The 21022-nt window shown below is 42.1% G+C and overlaps 1 protein-coding gene across 1 annotated transcript in view; it reads right to left on the reverse strand.

Moving 5' to 3' along the window:
• Window positions 1-21022, reverse strand: part of KCNH1 (potassium voltage-gated channel subfamily H member 1) — a 353446-nt gene that overhangs the window by 298920 nt on the left and 33504 nt on the right. Inside the window, exons 4-5 of the mRNA XM_058539782.1 lie at window positions 16710-16838; window positions 7699-7817 (exon numbers count right to left, since the gene is read on the reverse strand). Coding sequence (XP_058395765.1) covers window positions 7699-7817; window positions 16710-16838 — 248 coding nt within the window. The remainder of the gene's footprint in view (window positions 1-7698; window positions 7818-16709; window positions 16839-21022) is intronic.

The following is a 21022-nucleotide window of genomic DNA, read 5'->3' on the forward strand; positions in this document are numbered from 1 at the left end:
CCAACAGTGACTTTCCTTCCTACGAAAGCAGAAACAAGTGGTGGAAGACTCAGAGATGGGCCCCATCAGGCCTCACTTCAAGAAAGGATTCTCTGCCCAGCTGTGGGGTGTGCAGTTAGCTGACAGCCTCCTGTCAGCTTCCTAAGGGACTGAAACCTGAGCCTTCCAGTGACACACCCGCCAATGAGCAAGAAGGTGGTTGAGGGGCCTGGCCACTTCTACCCTGTATGGGACTCTCTGGCCGGCAACCTCTGCTCTAAAGCTCCCTGTCGGGCTGACAGAGCCTCTATCGGATGTGCACTGTGGTCTGATGCTCCCCCTGCCCAGTGCTGCTTCCTACCCCTTTTCTTTCACAGATGTTACTCAGCGTCTGCATCCTGGAGAACTCAACCTGTGACAAGGGTCCTCCAGCCTCACCTATGTGCTGATATAAGATATTTTTAAGATCTGAAAATAAACGGGCCCTCTAAAAGAATAGGTGCTCACACCAGACTGAGGAAGGAGGATTGAGGTGCTGAAGAATAGACAGACAAAGTAGAGTTGGTCTCCTATCCTGAAATGAGGGAGATCATGGTCACCTATCACGTCTAAAGCCATAAGGTCTGGTAACCTGGTATAAGCAGTGCTTCCATCTTTTCTAGAATCAGTCCAGGAGGGAGATATGAAAACTAAAGTGAGGACTAAAGCCAGACTGCCTGAGCTCAGGAGAGAACAGTCTAACAGGAAGATAAATTGGCCTTGAAAATAACACGTGCAACCCATTTAAAAGCAAAACTGCTATTACCAGTCTGTGCTTTGTGTTGATTTCTTCCTAGAGGTGGGAGAGGATTCAATGAGGTATCCATACTCTTACTCAATCTCCATTTGATCAATGGCATTTATCAATGAGAAAAATGAGCATGATATCAGCGATGAGTTATAAACAGGGAACAGATTTTTCTCTGTTTAAAACTTACTAGCCCACTTTCAGTTTCTGGTCCAGGATGTAAGGAGCGTGGAAGTTGTCACTCCATCCTACCAAGTAAAAAGCTGAACAAACTGAAAAATCAACAAATTTTCTTAGATTCATAGGAGAAGTGATGTCAGAGGGCAAACTCTTGCACCAAAAACTGGAGAGACAGACAGGTGAATACAGAGAATAACCACTTGCCAAAGGAACCCATGGGCAGAAACCTCCACAGGAACTAGTACCGAAAGAAAAACCTAAGCTGTAACTGGCAAATTGCTGGAGGCTCAGTGTGGACAAGTCTGAGAGTTAAAAATTCCAGGGGGACCCAGTCACAGGAGGGCCTTCACACATTTGTGAGTTTTACCTCCAGGAGCTTTTCCAGGTTCTCACAGCGAAAATGAGAGAAAAATCCCCTCGCGCTTCTGGAAGGAGGAAGGGAAAAATAACCATTTCTAAATACACCAAAGAATTCTGTTCTTCTTAAAAAGGCCTGCCCTCAGGACAAACTAGTTAATCAGAGCCTAACCTATTGAGTTTTATCATAACCTAACTCACCTAGGGGAAAGGAAATACCCAACTCGAGCCTGCTCTAGCCTTCCACGTAGGGAGAGAGATACGCCACTCCAGGCCACTCTACCCATCTTGCCTGGTGTAAATGGGGGAAAAACTGAGAAGCACTTGTGAAATTCACAGCCGAGGGGCACAGGCTCACTGAAATACTAAAACCTAATCACAGGACCATATAGAATGCTCCTCGTTCCCTACACCTTCCAACCACACTAAGGGCCTATTTACTTGAGTTCCTTTTACCAGGTATGTCATGTCCAGCTTTCAACAAAAAGTTGCAAGGCACACTAAAAAGCAAAAAACACAGTATGAAGAGACAAAGCTAGCATCAGAACCAGACCTAGATACGGCAGGGATGTATCAGACCAGGAATTTAAAATAACTATGATTAATATGCTAAGGGCTCTAATGGAAAAAGTAACATGCAAGAACAGATGGATAATATAAGCCGAGAAATGGAAATTCTAAGAAAGAACCAAAAAGAAATGCTAGAGATAAAAAACACTGGTCCAGAAATGAAGAATGTCTTTGATGGGCTCACTAGTGAAAAGGACACGGCAGAAGAAAGAATTTCTGAGCTTGAGGATATGTCAATAGAAACCTCCAAAACTGAAAAGCAAAGAGAAAAGAAGACCAAAAAGAAAACAGAACAGTATATCTAAGAACTGTGGGACAACTACAAAAGGTATAACATACATGCAATGGGAATACCAGAAGGAGAAGGAAGGAAGAAAGGGAGGGAGGAGGGAGAGAGGGAGGGAGGGAGGGAGGAAAGAAGGAAGGATGGAAGGAAGGAAGGAAGGAACAGAAGAAATATTTGAAGTAATAATGACCAACAATTTCCCCAAATTCATGTCGGACACCAAACCACAGATCCAGGAAGCTCAGAGAACACAAAGCAGGATAAAGGAAAAAACAAACAAAAAAGCACCCTTCACTTAGGCATAGTATATTCAAACTGCATAAAATCAAAGAAAAAATCCTGAAAGAAGCCAGAGGAAAAAAACATCTTACCTATGAGGAGCAAAGATAAGAATTACATCCTACTTCTCCTTAGAAACCATGCAAGCAAGAAGAGAGTGATGTGAAATATTTAAAGAAGTAAAATATTTCACAGGGTACAGAATTCTGGGTTGGTGTTGAGAAAAAAAAACACCGACCCAGAATTCTGTACCCTGTGAAATTATCTTTCAAAAGTGAAGGAGAAATACTTTCTCAGACAAAACTTGAGGGAATTTGTTGCCAGCAGAACTGCCTTGCAAGAAATGTTAAAAGAAGTTCTTCAGAGAGAAGGAAAATGATACAGATCAGAAACTTGGATCTACATAAAGAAAGGGGGAGTATCAGAGGAGAAACAAGACAAGGTAAAATAAAAACTTTTATTTTTCTCATTCTTTTTTTTTTGTGTGTGTGTGAGGAAGATCAGCCCTGAGCTAACATCCATGCTAATCCTCCTCTTTTTGCTGAGGAAGACCGGCTCTGAGCTAACATCTATTGCCAATCCTCCTCCTTTTTTTCCCCAAAGCCCCAATAGATAGACGTATGTCATAGTTGCACATCCTTCTAGTTGCTGTATGTGGGACCCAGCCTCAGCATGGCCGGACAAGCGGTGCGTCGGTGCACGCCCGGGATCCGAACCCGGGCCGCCAGTAGCGGAGCACGGGCACTTAACCACTAAGCCATGGGGCCAGCCCCATATTTTTCTCATTCTTAATTGATCTAACAGATAACAGTTTGTTCAAAATAATAGTAACAATGTATTTGATCATGTATATGTATATACACTTATGTACACTTAAGAACAAGTGAAATCAAAGACAGCAATGATACGACGGACAGGACAGAGGAATTAGGAATATTTTATTCAAAGGTACTTGCACTACCCATGAAGCAGTACTTGTTATTTGAACGTGAACTTGGATCAGCTGTAAATGTATATTGCAAACTCTAGGGCAAGCACTAAAAAAAAAAAACAAAGAAATATAACTGATATGCTAAGAAAGGAGAGAAAATAGAATCATATAAAATACTCAACTAAAAGCACAAAAGGCAGAAAAAAGAGTGGAACACAAAATAAGAACAAGGGCAACAAATAAAAACCAGTAATAAATGTGGTAGATATTAATCCAACTATATCAATAATCACTTTAAATGTCAATGGTCTAAATAGGCCAATTAAGACAAAGACTGTCAAAGTGGATCAAAAAACAAGACCCAATTATATGTTGCCTATAAGAAACCCACTTTAAATATAAATACATCTACAGATTAAAGTAAAGGGATGAAGAAAGATACACCATGCTAACACTAACCAAAAGAAAGCAGGAATAGCTATATTCATTCCTGACACACCAGACTTCAGAGCAAGAAAAGTTATCAGGGATAAAGAAGGGCACTACATAATGATAAAGGGGTCAATTTTTCAAGAAGACATAACAATCCTTAATGTGTAGGCACCAAATAGAACATCAAAATACATGAGGCAAAAATTTATAGAACTACAAAGAGAAACAGACGAATCCACTATTATAGTTGGAGACTTATACACCCCTCTATCAGAAATGGATAGATCTGGCAGGCAGAAAATCAGTAAGGACCCAGTTTACCAACAACACCATTAATCAACTGGACATAATTGACATCTATAGACTACTTCATCCAACAACAACAGAATACACATTCTTCTCAAGCTCACATGGAACATTCACATGACAGGCCACATTCTGGGCCACAAAACACACCTTATTAAATTTAAAAGACTAGAAATCATACAATATGTACTCTCAGGACACAATGGAATTAAACTAGAAATCAATAACAGAAAGATAGCTGTAAAATCCTCCAAATACTTGGAGATTAAACAACACACTTCTAAATAACACACAGGATCAAAGAAAAAACCTCAAGAGAAATTTTAAAAATATTTTGAACTAAACAAAAATGAAAACACAACCTATCAAAATGTGTAGGATGCAGTGAAAGCAGTGCTTAGGGGGAAATTTATAGGATTGAATGCATATATTAGAAAAGAAGAAAGATCAAAAATCAATAACTAAGCTTCCACCTTAGGAAAGTAGAAAAAGATAAACAAATTAAATCCAAACTAAGGAAAAATAAAAATCAGAGCAGAAACCAATGAAATTGAAAACAGGAAACCATTAGAGAAAATCAACAAAACCAAAAGCTAGTTCTTTGAAAAGATCAATAAAATCCATAAGCCTCTAACCAGGCTGACTAAAATTTACTAGCCCCTGGGATGGGACCCAGATGTTTGCCTCATATTGCAAATCAATGAGCAACTACTTCTGGCAGACAGGTAAACAAAAATACTAACATTATTTCCTTTGTTTCATCCAATCAATCAATTAAAAAAAAGCACTTACTACTGATGAACATCTACTATGTGCCAGACACTGTTTTAAGTGCTTGGGATATATCAGTGAGCAACAAACACAATACATAAGTAAACTGTATAGTATATTAGGTCAAATACCGTATGATTCCCTTCATTAAGTAGTAGATAATAACAACAATAAACACATAGAGACAGAGATTGGATTGGTGGTTACCAGAGGGGAAGGGGGGAGGGAGGAAGGCAAAAGGGATAATTCGGCACATGTGTGTGGTGATGGGTTGTAATTAGTATTTGGGTGGTGAACATGATGTAATCTATGCAGAAATAGAAGTATAATGATGTACACCTGAAATTTATACAATGTTATAAACCAATAAATAAAAAATTAAAAATAAATAAAAAATAAAAAATAAAAATAAAATTATGATTAATTACAAAAAAAAAGAAGGTATTAAGTGGAGAGTAACAAAGAGCAGGTTAAGGAAAGGATTAGGAGTTATGAGTATTTCTTATTTTGTTATAAGTGTTTCTATATATATGCAAATATAACATATTATATATGCATCTATATTATAACATATATAACATATTATATTATGTTATTACATTAGAATATACCATATATGTTATATATCTAACATATATAATATAAAATATTATATTATATATATAACATATATATGCATATATATATTAGGCAAATATTTTTATTTTCTTCCCTCTCTTACCCGCTTATCATCTAACATAAAATGTATTAATAATAGTTAAGTTTGCATCACAGTATTTAAGTTTCAGGATATCAAGGAGAAGAGTGAACATCATCCAAGGAGTTTACATCCTCTTCTGGGGAAAGGGTTGGCATGTTTTTGGTCATATGTAGGATAACTGGATCATGTTAAGGGGAAGTATGACTTTTTTATTGTCTTTATTTGTATATAAGTATGGTTTATGGAGATGTGTGTGGGTGCCAAGTGGACAAGGGGTAAACTGTACTTGTTAGTTTTATGTGTCAACTTGGCTAGGCCAGGTACTCAGTTATTCAATCAAACACTAATCTATTGTTCCTGTGAAGGCATTTTGTAGATATGATTAACATCTACAAACAGCTGACTTTCAGGAAAGGAGATTATACTCTATAATCTGGGTGGGCCTTATCTAATCAGTGAAAGGCTTTAAGAACAGAACTGAGGTTTCCCTGAGGAAGAAGAAATTCCATCTGTGGACTTCAGCATCAGCTCCTCCGAAGAGTTTCCAGTCAGCCAAGCTGCCCTATGAATTTTGGACTTGCCTAGCCAGCCCCCTAAATCACATAAATCAACACCTTGCAATAATTCTCTTATTATATAAATATCCTACTGGTTCTATTTCTCTGGTAGAATGCCAACTGATACAGACAGCCACATAGAGAAAATGAAATTTGAGCAAAGACCTGGAATTGGTGAAGTTTCCAAGCAGATATCTGTGGGAAGAGCAATCCTGGTGTGTATGAGGAACAGCAAGGAGTGTGACTGGATAAGAGTGAGCAAGGCGGAGAGCAGTAGGAGAGGAAGTTACTTTATTAACCAAAAGAAGAAGCAGGGAGAGGGAAAGTGCAGGCTGTGAGCTGAAAGGTCTCCTTTATGATTCTTTCTATGATAAGCCGAGCCCACACCGTGACAAAACACGATGCTGCCATCATCCAAATGTCTCTCCTTCTCTAACACGACACGAATGAGTGCTCCCATCCCCACTGTTGGCAGAAGCTTTTGGCCGCTGGAGGAGATCTTCTGTAGTTGACTCATTTGACATCTGGTGCACACATGCAGAGCACCCACTGTGAGCTGCACCAGGCTGGGAGTTCCTCTCTCAGGAGTATGGGAGCCAGGAGTCAGGTCAGAGAGGGCCCTGTCGTCCGAGCATGGGTCAAGAACTGACCAGCCACCACCAGGCAGAGAGACAGCTTACGCTGTCATCCTTGTGTAAGATGGAAGTTTGCTGTGTGGAAGATACAATGCTCTTAATTGGTCCTATCCTGGTCTAGTTGAAAAAATGAACCACCAAAGGGAGATGATAGTGATCTGGATGCAGAACCACCAAAGACAGTTAATAGTAATCTGGGTGCATTAAGGTCAAACACCTTGTCCAGGTTTCCCAGCCTCTCACTTGTCCCAGCAAAAGGGAGGACACCACAGTCATGAGTTTTTCTCATCACAAAGGTTTTCAAAGCAACAATAATTTTAAGTCTATTTATTAACCTGGAAAGATATTCATGATTATATAAAGTGAAGAAAAGGCAACACAACCAGATTAAGTCCACACATGGACTCTTAGATGCATCTCAACTTCATAAACATTAACATGCAAAAAAATGTATTTCTTAGGCTTTAGGAAACAGGACATCTGCAAAGAAAAGAGTTAAGAAATGCACACAAAGATTATATCAATGTCATCTGGTGAGTGAGATTACAGGTGATTTTTATTTTCTTCTTTTCGCTTCCTTTGTTTCCTTTTCCTATAATAGTATGTGTTGCTCAAAATAACAAAATTGATTATGGTTTGTAAGTAAAACCTCCTTCATGTATTTCTAGCTCCTTCTCTCCTCCTTCAAAAAAGTGAACTGACACCTACAATCTCAAGCAAGTTGGAATAGAGTTGTTTGCAGTCCTCTTTACACACGGGAAAGTACAAAACTGAAAGGAATTAGGTCACTTACCCAAAGTCACACATTGTGGTGTGTAGCCCCAGAGTCTGGGGTCCTGAAGGTCCCCTCCACACCAGCACACTTGCTTTGTACCATTTTCTCAGCCCAGAGAAGTGAGGTTTAAGACGAGCCAAGCCCTACCCTTACCTCGGCCAGACGGGAGTGCTTGTGGACATTCTCGCCTTTTTGCACGCTGGGAGCCAGCTGCTGCAGCACCCCCCTGCTGCTCGTCAGTGCTCTGGTCAGCCGAGCAAACTTCCCCCATCCTGGGCGTGTGGAAGAGAGAAAAGACAGGTTCAACCACGTCCTGAAGGCGCATGGACATTCACATCACGAGTTACACTATCGGAAGCAGACACCCCATTGCCCTCCTGAGCACCCACGAGTCACTGCATTTCTTGCAATCAAAACTCGTTGCTCAGCAAGGCACCTAGTCATGCTCAAATTTGTGTATAAATTTACTTTTCCCCTGCACTTTCACTTTATCCTAACCATAGCTTTGTGAAGTAGGTAGGACAAGTTTTAGTATCATTTTACACATAGGGAAACCGAGGCACAGAGTGCCTAGATAACTAAAAAGAGTCTAGAACCCAGATCTCTCCACTCTGGCCCAAGGCTTTTCTGCCAAATAATTCCAGGCAAGCAAGATGTTTCTCTGACTTTGTGACTGGGCTCAGGCTGTTCCCAACCCCACATCATCTGATCTAGCAGAGACCAAGCTGGTTCCAGGTTTTAAATGGACAAGCTAGTCAAATGGCCATTCCATGCATTACATTCTCCAGAGCCAGGCAAATAAGAAATGAATTTAATCCCTGGGTGGGTGGGGAAAAAGCACTGGCAGATTTTAGTCTTCTCCAGGATAAGGGAAGGACAGTTGGTGACAGGTCCCCTTAAAACAAGAACCACAAAGAGCCTAGTCCTAAGCTTAGAGTAAAGAAATCTGGATATAAGTCCCATCTCTGCCTCTAGCTTGCTTTGTTATCACCAACAAGTTGTTTAAGTTGTCTGGGCTTCAATTAACTCATCCGTAAAGTGGAAATTAAAATACTCTACCCTCCTAAAGGCAGGGTGCATTTGCCCGGTAAAACGAAGTGGCTAAGTTTAGTGGGTTCTAGTTAGTGGGCTAAAACACAGGCTGTCTTGAGGCCTCCTTGGCCCTCTGGACTAGTTCTTCCAGGAAAAGTAAAACAGTGGTCTTTTTGTAATCCAGCCCACTCTATACCCCAGAACGTAACATTTCTGAGTGATCTGGACTGAGAATTTAAGATGTATGCATGATCTAAAAGTCCCCAAAGACAACTGTTCATTCCTATAGCCAACGGCCCATTTGCATCAAGGTTATGATCATGAAAATCACCTCAGGAGACCCCTGAAAGCCTGTCAGAGTTCTCAAGACCAAGCTTGAGGTTGAGGAGCTCCAAAGACCTGGATGTGGGGTGTGCAGCAAATAAACAGAGCATGCCACTATTTTTACGTGACAGCTAAAAGCAGCCCAGGCAATTTCATTTTTTTGTCCTTTATAGTTTAGAAGTATACAGCGCCTTGCAGCAGAAATCTCATCTGCCAAATTTTACCCTGGAGCACCTTTCCAAGACAGGCTTAGAATCCAGAGGACAATGGAGTGCCGAAGAATGGCTCTTTTTTTGCACAACCTTTAAGAATCATGATCTGGATAAATTTTTGTCAACATAGCAAGAACAGCAAATCAGTTCTTTTTTATCTCATTCCAGAAGTTCTGGGCTTTAATAAAAGATAGTGGCGTTTTCATCCATCCTGATGCCATTAAGCAGAGGAATGGTACTTCTAGAGTCAGCTTGAAAAGAGGTGCATGATGGTCAGGCTGTGGGGGTCCCATAATCCTCACAGGAGGGGACAGCCCAGACTCCGCAGGAGTCTTTAACATCTCCCCCAAATGTGCCATTTATGAACATGCTCACTGGAATTTGCTTATATGAACTATGGACTAGAATTTTTTAAAGTCTCTTTCAGAATCAGGCTCTCCTACAGCTTAAAGGAAAGCTGGAATTGAATTCTACAGAGCTTTTCAACAAAAGCACAAAGTATATTTCCCAATCAGGTAGAAACTGGTTCTACGTGCAAACATCGGCAAGGGCTCTGCAACCCTCAACCCATCCCACTCCTCCACTACAGTCACTACCATCACCACCATGACCCATACTCAGGGACCAATGAGGAGAGGGAGGTGGCAGGGCAGACACCCCAGATCCTGCCTGGCAGGGAGCTCAGGGCCCTGCTCCATCAGCTGATATAGCACAAAAGGATGAAAAGAAAGATCCTTCCCTGGACCTCTGGGAATTTCTCTGGGCTCAGGCTGGCCTCTCACTCTCTGGGCTAGCCCTGAATCACTTTCCAAGAATTAGCCCTTAAAGGAGCTGGCTCTCAGCCGGCTGAGTGGAGGGCATGGGAACGTGAGTGGGTATTGGTTGGGGAAATGGACAGGCAGAATGAGATCCTCCATCACACCTCTACCAGGATGGGCAGGCTCTGCCTGTTCCGAAGAAAAGAAATAAGTTCTCTCCCAAGTTCCACCTCCATGTTTTCCTTTCTGAACTATACGCACTTTCTAACAGGAATCATTGCCTAGCCAGATGAAAGAACTTCATTCACTCACATATTAATTCTTTTTTTTTTTTGGTGAGGAAGATTAGCCCTGAGCTAACATCTGTTGCCAATTCTCCTCATTTTGCTGAAGAAGATTGGCCCTGGGCTAACATCCATGCCCATCTTCCTCTACTTTACATGTGAGACACCTGCCATAGCATGGCTTGATAAGCAGTGCATAGGTCCGTGCCCAGGATCCAAACCCACAAACCTCGGGCCGCCAAAGTGGAGCGCATGAACTTAACCACTACACCCTGGGGCCGGCCCTCAAGTATTAATTCTATAAACATAACTACTGTATTAATTCTATAAACATATCTACTATATGCCAGGCACAGTGCTAGTACTGGAGATACTAAGATGAATAAGACAACAGACTGTGGCTTCAAAGAGCATGCACACTAGTAGGGAAGACTGAAAATTAAAAAACCATGATATAGTAAGCTAAGTTCTCTGACAAAGGTGAGTACAGGATGCTATGGCCAAGACTGTCCAGAGAAAGGTGTATCTAATCCAGGCTGGGGAGTCAGAGAGGACTTTCCAGAGGAGGTGAAACTAAAGCAAAATTCTGAAAGATGAGTAGGAGTTAAGAACTCAAGAAGGGAGCCAGCCGGGCCAGCCCCGTGGCTTAGCACTTAAGTGCGTGCGCTCCGCTGCTGGCGGCCCAGGTTCAGATCCCGGGCGTGCACCGATGCACCGCTTCTCCGGCCATGCTGAGGCTGCGTCCCACAAACAGCAACTGGAAGGATGTGCAGCTATGACATACAACTATCTACATACAACTATCTACTGGGGCTTTGGGGTAAATAAATAAATAAATAAAATTATAAAAAAAAAAAAAGAAGGGAGCCAGCCTTGATGGTCTAGCGGTTAAAGTTCGGCATGTTCTGCTTCGGCGGCCTAGGTTCTGTTCCTGGGCACGGAACCACACCACTCATCTGTCAGCAGCCATGCTGTAGCAACAGCTCACACACAAGAACTAGAAGGACTTACAACTAGAATATACAACTATGTACTGGGGTTTTGGGAAGAGAAAAAAAGAGAGAGAGAGAGAGGAAGATTGGCAACAGATGTTAGCTCAGGGCAACTCTTTCCCACCAAAAAAAAAAACAAAAAAAACAGTTACTTTAAAAAAAAAAAAAAAAAGAACTCAAGAAGGAAAAGATAGACATTCCACACAGAAGGAACAGCACCTACAAAGGCACAAAATCACAAAATAGTGTAATACGTCAGTGAACAATAAGACGTTCTAAGTGGCTGGATGAATGAGACATGGCTTGTAGATGGAAGGAGGATGCAGAGAGTGACCTGAAGTGAGGCTAAAGAGGTTATCAGGGACCACATCAAGAAGAATTTAGGTGGCAAGAACCTAGACTGCAAGGTAAGAAATTTGAACTTCATCCTGAAACCCATGGGGAACCACTGAAGGAGTTTAAATATGGTGGGGAGGAGGAAACACTGATTTCATTTTAGGACAGAATGGTAGTGTAGATAGTAGACTTAAAAAAAAAAGGTTGACAGATAAAAGACCAGTCAGGACCCCAGGCAAAAGACCATGCAGGCCTGGACCAATGCTGTGGCCTGGGCCAGATGACAAGGAACGACTTGAAGACAGCTAGAGGTAGAGTCGACAGGACTCAATGAACAGTAGCTGTAGAGCGACAGAAGAGGCAATCCAGGTGGCCTCTGGGTTCCTGGTTTGGGTGACGGGTGAGAGCCAAGCAATGAGACTAAAAACACAGGAAGAGAAGCAAAGGGGTTTGATGGAAGATAATATGTATAATTTGGACCAACGATGTCCCTTATAGCAGAGCCATCAGGAGATGGCTGAGAAACATTCCTGGAAAAAGTGACTCTCTTATTGTCCAAAGGGCCAGCTGGGAGGGGACCACCCAATGAGAACCCAGCTCAAGACGATCTTGCTTAGGCGAAGCCACATGGTCATCTTCCACAAGGAAGATAAGGCAGCTGGTGCACCCTCCTCATTCGAGGAAGCCTTTCCCCGATACTGCCACACCCCCAGCAGAACTGCCCACTTCCTCCTGTGTAGCCCCGTTTGCCTCAGGCGGACTTCTTTTTATTCAGCACATACACTTATTGGGCGTCTTTTGGGTGAGAGGGGGTGGGCAGGAGGGGAAGAGGAAGCATGAAAGGAAAAGAAGGACACAAGGAACACAATATACAACCTAGCAATCAAGTAAAAAGTACTTAACGGGTCCTTTCTCCATTCTCAGTAAGGACAACTGCTTCCCCTTTCCTTGACCCCACAGTGGCTGCTGGTTTCAACTGGGGTGAGCCCCCCACTAGGCTGCTTTAGCCCACACAGTCCTGTATCCTCCCCAGGCCAGAAGAGATGGTTCTGGGATGAGCTGGAATTCCAGCTCCTCTGAGGGTAAGTCCAAGGATACCAGAAAAGGCAGACCTACAGACCCCTCCCTGGGAAGTCATGCCGAGTCACTCTGAATAGAAGCGGCAGAGGAATCCCGGAAGGTACCCTCACACTGGTGGGGAGGCTGTGAGGCCAGGCTCGTCCTCATCTGTAGAGTCACAGATTGTCTTAGAGGAGTCTTCCTTTAAGGGGATGTCTAAGGAATGTCTTCAACATCCCGAAGAGAACAGCAGACCAAGGGGACCAGAAGAGACAGTCAACGTGGATACTGCCTAAGTGTCCTCAAGTCTTCCTCCCTGATCTTTTCCCTATCAATGTACAAATAACCAAAAATCTAGGGTGGGCTCTTCAAGTAGCAGTCACTAAATCATCACCCTAAGGGCAGAGAGACAAAATGTTAATTCTGGAGGGGAGAGGGGGCCTGTGGCTTGTATCCATTACTCTGTTTCTTTCCCAAGAGCACCTCACAAATATGCTACATGAAGACACGTGGAGAAGGGTCGGCAGTTACAACAGTTTGCCAGAGCCCTCATCCCGAATATTGTAAATCTTTGGCCCTTAAAAATCTCCTCTGGAGTTTTACATTCCTTTTGTTGTCTGCATTTGGCTCAAGTTTAACTGTGAATTTAGAAGTAAATACGTGGATCTTTTATTTGCTGCTTTAACATGAGATTATTCGCTGGGGTAAGACAGAAAACAAGAGGAGTGACTCATCCTTCAGTGAGCAATGCAGAGAAAAAATCCTCAGCCTTACGCTGGAATTCTTCTCTACCCACTTGCCCAAGGCTGCTGGCTCAGAAGGAGAATGGGACAGAGAAAAATACCCTCAGCAGCCTACTCCTAATTATCCCCAACAGCAGAAAAGCAAGAGATAAGGAACAAATAAAACCCCTGGAGTACCACAGATTCTCATTTCAGCTGAGAATTCCCACCTACTCTTTCATTCAGCCTTCAAACACACACACACACCCCTACACACACACACCCCTACACACACACACCCCAGAGCTGTTACCAAACAGCAAACCTAGTTTGACTTTCATTTCCTGCTCCATGCCATCTGTGGGCACTTTTTGTCAGAGAGCAAGGGAATTAGTCAAAAGATGGACAGAAAAGAGAAGATGAGGAAGTCAGGGGCCTGGGTAATTCACTAAAAGGATCGTTGAGAACTGATACACAGCATGAATGAGGGGGCTCAGGGAGCATTCCCGGGGCCCATCACCTGCGCTTGGAGCTCTGGGCCACGTTACTATGTGTTAGATGCTAAAATAGTCTACTGCCAATTATCCCACGTGTTTACCCCTTTGTGGGAAATTGTTAGGCACCAAGTGGCTTCTCGAATCAATATTAGGATGCACTCACCTCACTTCCTCAATCCCCAAGTGATTAGAGAAAACAAAGTCATTTCAAAGACAATCTGAGCACAGTTGACTTTAAAAAGACTAATCTGATGGTGGGAAAATACCTCATGCTGCAATGCCAAAGAGCAATTATCTGGGGATTTTCTGGGGTTTTGGATTATCCACCCTTCCATTCCATCTCAAAAGAGAATTCTAAACAAGCCTGGATCAGCAAGAGTCTTAAGACTCTTAATACTAAGTGAGGTGCTATACTGAGAACCTGGCTGGATCTGCTGGAATCTCACAATGTGAGAGCACATCCAAGAAGACATGTCAAGTCAGAAGAACAATCCAGCCACATGGCAGCGTATTTCCATCTAGATTTGATCCTTGCGGCCAGAAGTGCAGTTTATAGACATACGACAAGCAAGGCCTGGAGAATTATCATGCTTTTCCATCATCAACAGACTAATATAAAATTTAACCTTGTCCTAAGCAGACCATAAAATCAAAGTGGGCCAGGGGCACACTGACATGACAAGTGGGAGGGTCTAAACATATCTGCCATAACATTTGAAATGGACAAGCTTACAAAGTCATGCCTTGGAGGAGACATTAAGCATGACCCACTAAGCAGCATTCCTATATTGAGGGCTAAAGCGTGTGTGCATTTTAAATTTTTACAAATCAAGCCACGTGTTACTCCTGTTTATTTCACTGGCAAAGAGAATTAATATCCGGTTCCCTTGGCTAATAGCAAACAGGGTAAATGCGTGTGTGTGTGTGTGTGTGTGTGTGTGTGTGTGTGTGTGTGTGTATCAAAACTCTTATCAGCAAGGAAATGCATCACTGAAGCAGGTTAAATGAAGTGGAGCATTTTATTCCTGGAAAATAAACCTAAGTGAGTCTCACTACATCACTCTCATTTCCCTCTTCCTTCAGGTTTCGTGCGAATCAAATGCAGACAGCTAGGTGGCAGGTGAGGAGCACTCTCTTTTGAATATGACTTTCCTACTAAACAAGACCTGCACATCACCTAAAAATGTTCCAGTGGTGATGAAAGGAAAACATTTTGACTCAATCAAATCGCATTTTAAATTTTTAAGAGAAAACTTGCAAAAATAAGTGTAAATAATCTGGTTGACTTTAAAATATTATTTATGAGTTTGTGAGGTTAAAAAAGCAAAGCGGGGGGCCAGCCCGGTGGTGTAGTGATTAAGTTTGCGCTCTCTGCTGGGCCCAGAGTTTGCAGGTTCGGATCCCGGGCGTGGACCTACATACCACTTATCAAGCCACGCTGTGGCAGGCGTCCTACATATAAAGTGGAGGAAGATGGGCACGGTTGTTACCCCAGGGCCAATCTTCCTCAGCAAAAAGAGGAGGATTGGCAACAGATGTCAGCTCAGGGCTAATCTTTCTCACACACACACAGACAAAAAGCAAATGGCCTTTCTAGATGGTAGCAAGGTGACAATCATGAGTGAGTCTATCACCTTGTAATAACTATTGCACTGAGAAATCTTCAAGTCAGAAACTAGAAATCAGGGAATTCACAAATCTGCAGGAGGAAAGGAGACTGCAGGAGGCTGAGACACTGGTTGAGAGACTTTACGTCTACTATGGTCTTGAAACAAAAAGGCAAGCTGAAATTGATTTATGGAGCTAACAGATATTTAAAAAAAAACAAAAAAAGCATGCACTGGTATACACGGCATTGTGCCCTAAACCCTATAAATGTGAGCATCCAGATATGTTAGGATTTTAAATACCTTCAGAGCCCCTGAGAGAGCATCCACATAATGCTTTTTATTTCCTCCTATAATGCCCATTTAACAATCACAATTTTGCCACATCCAGAATAATACGCCCCAGTTCGACACTCCCCTGGACTTCTACTCTCATCTCTCTGCTGCATCTCAAGAAACCGCAAGGAGCAGGGTTCTCAGGAAGAGCTGGAAAATCAACCACAGAGCCACGAAGCACTGCAACATGAAAGAGCTCCTAGGTCGTTGGTTATGTTGGGTGAATGCTATGGAAAAGGGATGAAAAAGAGTGCTATGACATCCCTAACCCCAAACCTCTGGGAATAACATGCCATCTTTTGTATATCCTGATGAGCGGCGTCTCTTCAGCAGTATAGCTGTTCTAGAAATCCCGAGATCCTCAGCCATCTCCTTTCTCAGGTCCTCAATGTTATTCAAACAACACACGCATGTGACGTGGCTGAGGTGAGCACTAAATTCTGTGGTCACAGAGCTGATTCAATGACCCATATGGAAATATTACTCAAGACCCTGGCCTCTTCAATACCATGTTTCAAATGAATTAACAGACCACAGACTGAACTCAATCAACCACAGAGGTAGGGATGTGCTAAAATCTACTTTAACAATCTTGAAATGCTAGAACTCAGTCACATCTAAAGAAGTTTACACATAAATAAGATGAATGTGGCCATGGACTGCCTTATTGGGGTGACTGACATCTGTCATGTGAAAATCTGAAAAGATTCTGATGATACCAGAGGGGTCCCGCTACCTTCTTCTGTCTAACCTTTATTGGAAATGGTTAATCAAAAAGATATGACATTGACTCAAAGCCTTTCCTAAACAAAGCTTTTTTTCTCCCCTTCTCCTCCCTCAAAACATTCCAGAATAATACAATGCTTTACCCAACACAAATTAAAGTTTAAATCTTGATCTTTGTGCAGAGATTGCCTTGGCAACCTCAAATTCTCTGTAACAAGAGTCACACTACAGGCAAAAAAAAAAAGCATAAATGTATTTGTACAAATCAGAATTACAAACCTTTACATGAATCATCCTCAATTGGCTGTTTGAAAGCTGTTATGTCACTGAAAGTGCAAAGAAATAAAACCACTTTATCCTGTTCGTTTCGAATTGGAGCAATTTTCACAAAGAACCACACAGGTGTCCCTGAAAGAAATATCAAAAGGTTGGTCAGTAATTTGTATTCTCATTTGAGGGACTATGGAAGCAAAAGACTTGGGAATGAATAGGTAAAAATATTAATTCATTTTTTTTAAATGGTTTCATTCCTTCAGGTGCTGGGGTCTTATACCATTAATTTCTCTTCTTGGAATAAAAATTTTCATGGTGACTATTCAGTGGAGGTTTTCTTCTGTTAAAATAATTTTGTGAGTGCAGATCTCTTAACCTTTGTAAAATGATTTGAAAATCCCTCCTGATCTTAAGATATATAGACCTAAAGACTTACCTTAGACCACGTAATGGACAAGTAAAGAGTAGAGGCCAGGATGGGCGCTGCCAATCACAGCCAGTAGACCATGCAAACTCAAATTTCCATTGCTAAAGGGCCCCAGTGTCAAAATCCAGTTTGAAAATCCATTAATTTGGCTTGCATGCTCAATTGAGCATGGGCTAGAAACTATTTCTGTCTCCCCAAAACAACAATCCAAAAGGTCCAATACAATGGCAAATGACAACACACTGAAGGAAAAGAACCACCACAACGATTCTCTCAGCAAAGCCTCCTCCAGAAAGGGAGGATTCCAAGTGGGTTTGGACTGGGATTACAGTAGTGCCTTAGGAAGCTCAATAAATAGCTTTCAACTTCTAATTCTTGTTTCGGAGCTAAAGAGAGGGATAAATGAGCTCTTCCAAATCCGCAGAAGGAGAGGTAGGCAGGGCTCACCTGACTGACTTCTCAGAGAGGGCACTCACTCAGGTATCTATGGCCAAATATCTATACAAAGTCAGTCTCTGGCTTCCAAAAAAAATTTAAGAAGAAACTAATGTTTTCTATTTATTGAGGACATCACAGCAAGATGCACCAGTCTATTCCATGACACAAAATTAAATGAGACCCAAAGCAATGGTGTGTTCATCTCTATTTAGTTCTTGTATGCCAGGTGCTAAAACAGCCTCTGGCACATAAGAACTTAACAACTATTTTTTGAATTTTGCATAACTGGATAATACTTTACATACTATTTTATAACTACTTTGAAATTAAAATACAGTAAATATTTCTCCATGTTGTTAAGTATTAGAGAAGCTTCCTATGTACCAGGTACTGTCCTCAGCATTTTACATATTTTATTTCAGAAGACAGCGAGAAAACAACTCACTGAATCTTGGAGATGGAAATAGATCCCCAAGAGGTGCCCTGGGTCTCTGTGTCTGCAATCACATCAAACTCTATACTATACAACACAGACAGACATACATCTCGATTGACATTAGGATTAACTAATTTAACTTAACTAGCTTACACATCTGGCTATACCACTTATTCATATCTAAGTATGAATAACCCTAAAATGTACAAACAGGCAGCAAACAGATCAAAGGGGAATATGATCTCCTTAAATCTTGATTATTTATGTGTTCATCAATAGTTAATTTTAATCCTCTATCCGTTTTCCCTTTCCCTAATTTTCAGCTGCCAGTTTCTAGGTGCAAATAGATTATAATGTCACCCTAAGAAAAATGTGTTTTGAAAGAAAAATCCACCATGCAAAAATCACAAATAGCATTCCAAAAACAAGAAAAATACGGCCTCCAAATTATCCACTGTTTTTGGAAGGTCTGTGTTACTATTCCTCCCAGTCTCCTCTTCAGAACCTGTGGGATTTTAAACCACTTTCAATTAAGCAACAGAAAACTCAAAAGCAAGCATCACACCAATTGAGCCTACACACCATGGCTCTCAGTTGTACCCTAGCTGGTAAGACAAAAAAGCAAGCAAATCAAAGAATCTTTTCTTTGTGCTCTAAAGAAACATTTAAGCAATATTTTTTCAGATGGTAAACCAGAAATTAGTAAATCACAGCTGCAGCCTATGGGAGGCCTTTTTCATTTTACTACAGTTCAAGCTCATCATGAACTCTCCCCATTTCAACAAGTCAATCTGCTTAAAATTGTATGCTTCTCTCCACCAAAACGTGCCCACTGCTTCCTTACAGAAATGTTCCCTGATTAAATACATACTACTCTGATCATTCCTTTTCAGTATCTGAACATGTATCTTGTACCAAAAATTCATATAGTCAGAATGTATTGCCTCAGAGTTCATTTCAAGCTTATCATGTGGGCTTGTTGAGGGAAGGAACCTCCTTTTCCCTGATCTGGTGTTTCCCTACATTGGGACATCTTTCAACGTAACTCTGGGCCTTTTCCCTGGGTTGGTAATTTGAGGGATAAGAATTGGACATGGGTAGCTTGGCCCCTTCTCCTCCCCTGCTTTCTTAGAGATTAGTCTGCATTCTGCTCTGCTTCCCCCTTCTATAAATGTTAGAGGAGAAGTCAAAGGGCAGGGGAGATGGCTGGTAGGAGAAGAAGCCTGCTGTTCTCCAGGGCTACCTGTGTTGGGGGGTAAGTCTGTCTGATTCTAAGATCCACTGTTAGAAATTCACTTGCCCACAGATATAAACTACATTCTCTAGGATCAGCATTACTACTCATAAAGGTGATATTTTAACCTCCATTTGCCCGATTCCTCTATCTTTCTCAACTGGTTCTGATCACAGGCAGGGAAAGAAAGTGCTATGTGCTGACCCCCCCTCAAATCTTAACAACTGAGGACTGTTTCTTTAAATAGATCATAATCCACCCCAAGGGCAGGAGATCTGATCTACTTTCTCTGTCTTATCATCCTGCACCCCTATTCCAATGGCATCTAATGTAGTGTTATGCATAGGGTCACATTGGGCCATCACATTGCTCAACTCTAGGAGGCGCCATCCTGGAGTTGTGAAATGCAACAATCTTGGCAGAGTAGGTGCTGTAGGAATGCTTGCTGAGTTTCAGAGAAATAAATCCTACTTCTAGTGTCTTCACAGTCACTCAGACGTGCCTCCCTCCCAAGTAATCACTACCTAAACAATCTAAGAAAACAAGTAGAATGGGCTTAAATTTTCATTTCTGAAATTCTTCCAAAAGAGAAAATGAGTTCCTCCTAGGCGGCACAGACCAGCAATTTCAACCTTTTCCTCTTAAGAGTGAAACCGACAAACAGTTAGCCATTGATGACTAAGTAGCTACTAACTATGGGGGATAGGAATTGGCCACCTCGAAATATGTCTCTGCCTGAATGACACTTTGGTCCCCACCCCCACTAACTAACCAAAAGAGTTTGGGATGGGAGGCCAGCCCCCAGAACAGGCCATTATAATAGACATCTCTGGGTATCTGGGTGGGTCCGTGCTAAGCCCATTCTTAGTTCTGGTTACCCTTTATAAGAGACATTTGTAAAGAAAATCTCCATTTGTAAAGGTATCTTCTTCCTGGTACTAGGAAGAAGCGGGGGATGGCCTTACCTAGAGACTTATCAGAATAGAAGGCGAGGACTTAAATTTGCATAATAAACTTACTCATTGTTAACTGTGCTGTTTAGGCAATATGCTATCTGACTCCCACTAGGATCCTATAGGTAACATCCCCCTGGAGCCAGGGTCACTATGGTAATGGGTGTTTGAGCTATTTTTTTCAGGAACTGAACCCTTTGTGCACTTCAGGCCAGATTGAGACCACCAACCCATCAACTGGGCACACACAGACATGTGCTGGATAAGCGACTTTTTGATGGCAAAAGGTTGCAACTCCACCCTCAGGGCACGCTAATGCCACCATTCTGTGAACACGGGTGGGACAAAGAGGCATGAAGCTTGACTACGCTTGTGCAGATCATCAATTACCTCGTCTCTCCTCACCTCCAATCATTTCAGACCACCTTGCCCCCTTCCCTATAAATATCCCTGAGTCCCCATTTTCGGGGAAGCGGATTTGAGATTCATTCTCCCATTTCCTCACTTGGCTGCCTTGTGATTAACAAACGCTCTCTCTCTGCAATTTCATCCTCTCAGTGATTGGCTTTCTGGGGGCCGGGCAAAAACATTTTTAACTAATGAAATATTATTCAAAGTCTCAATATATGAAAACAGTTGCTTCAAGTGAACACGAACCATCCAGAGCCTGGAGCCCCACCCACCCCTCTGGCTGACCCCAAGGATATTTCAGGAACCCTTTGGCTCCATTCAGATACAGACCTGCCTGGAGGCAGAGGCCAGGGTGGTTGGCCTCCAGGGGTCTCTCCTAGAGCCCAGATTCTGCAGCCGGATCCATTCCATCAAGACACA

Source organism: Diceros bicornis, chromosome 4 (assembly GCF_020826845.1).
Source record: "Diceros bicornis minor isolate mBicDic1 chromosome 4, mDicBic1.mat.cur, whole genome shotgun sequence".
Classification (NCBI taxonomy): Eukaryota; Metazoa; Chordata; class Mammalia; order Perissodactyla; family Rhinocerotidae; genus Diceros; species Diceros bicornis.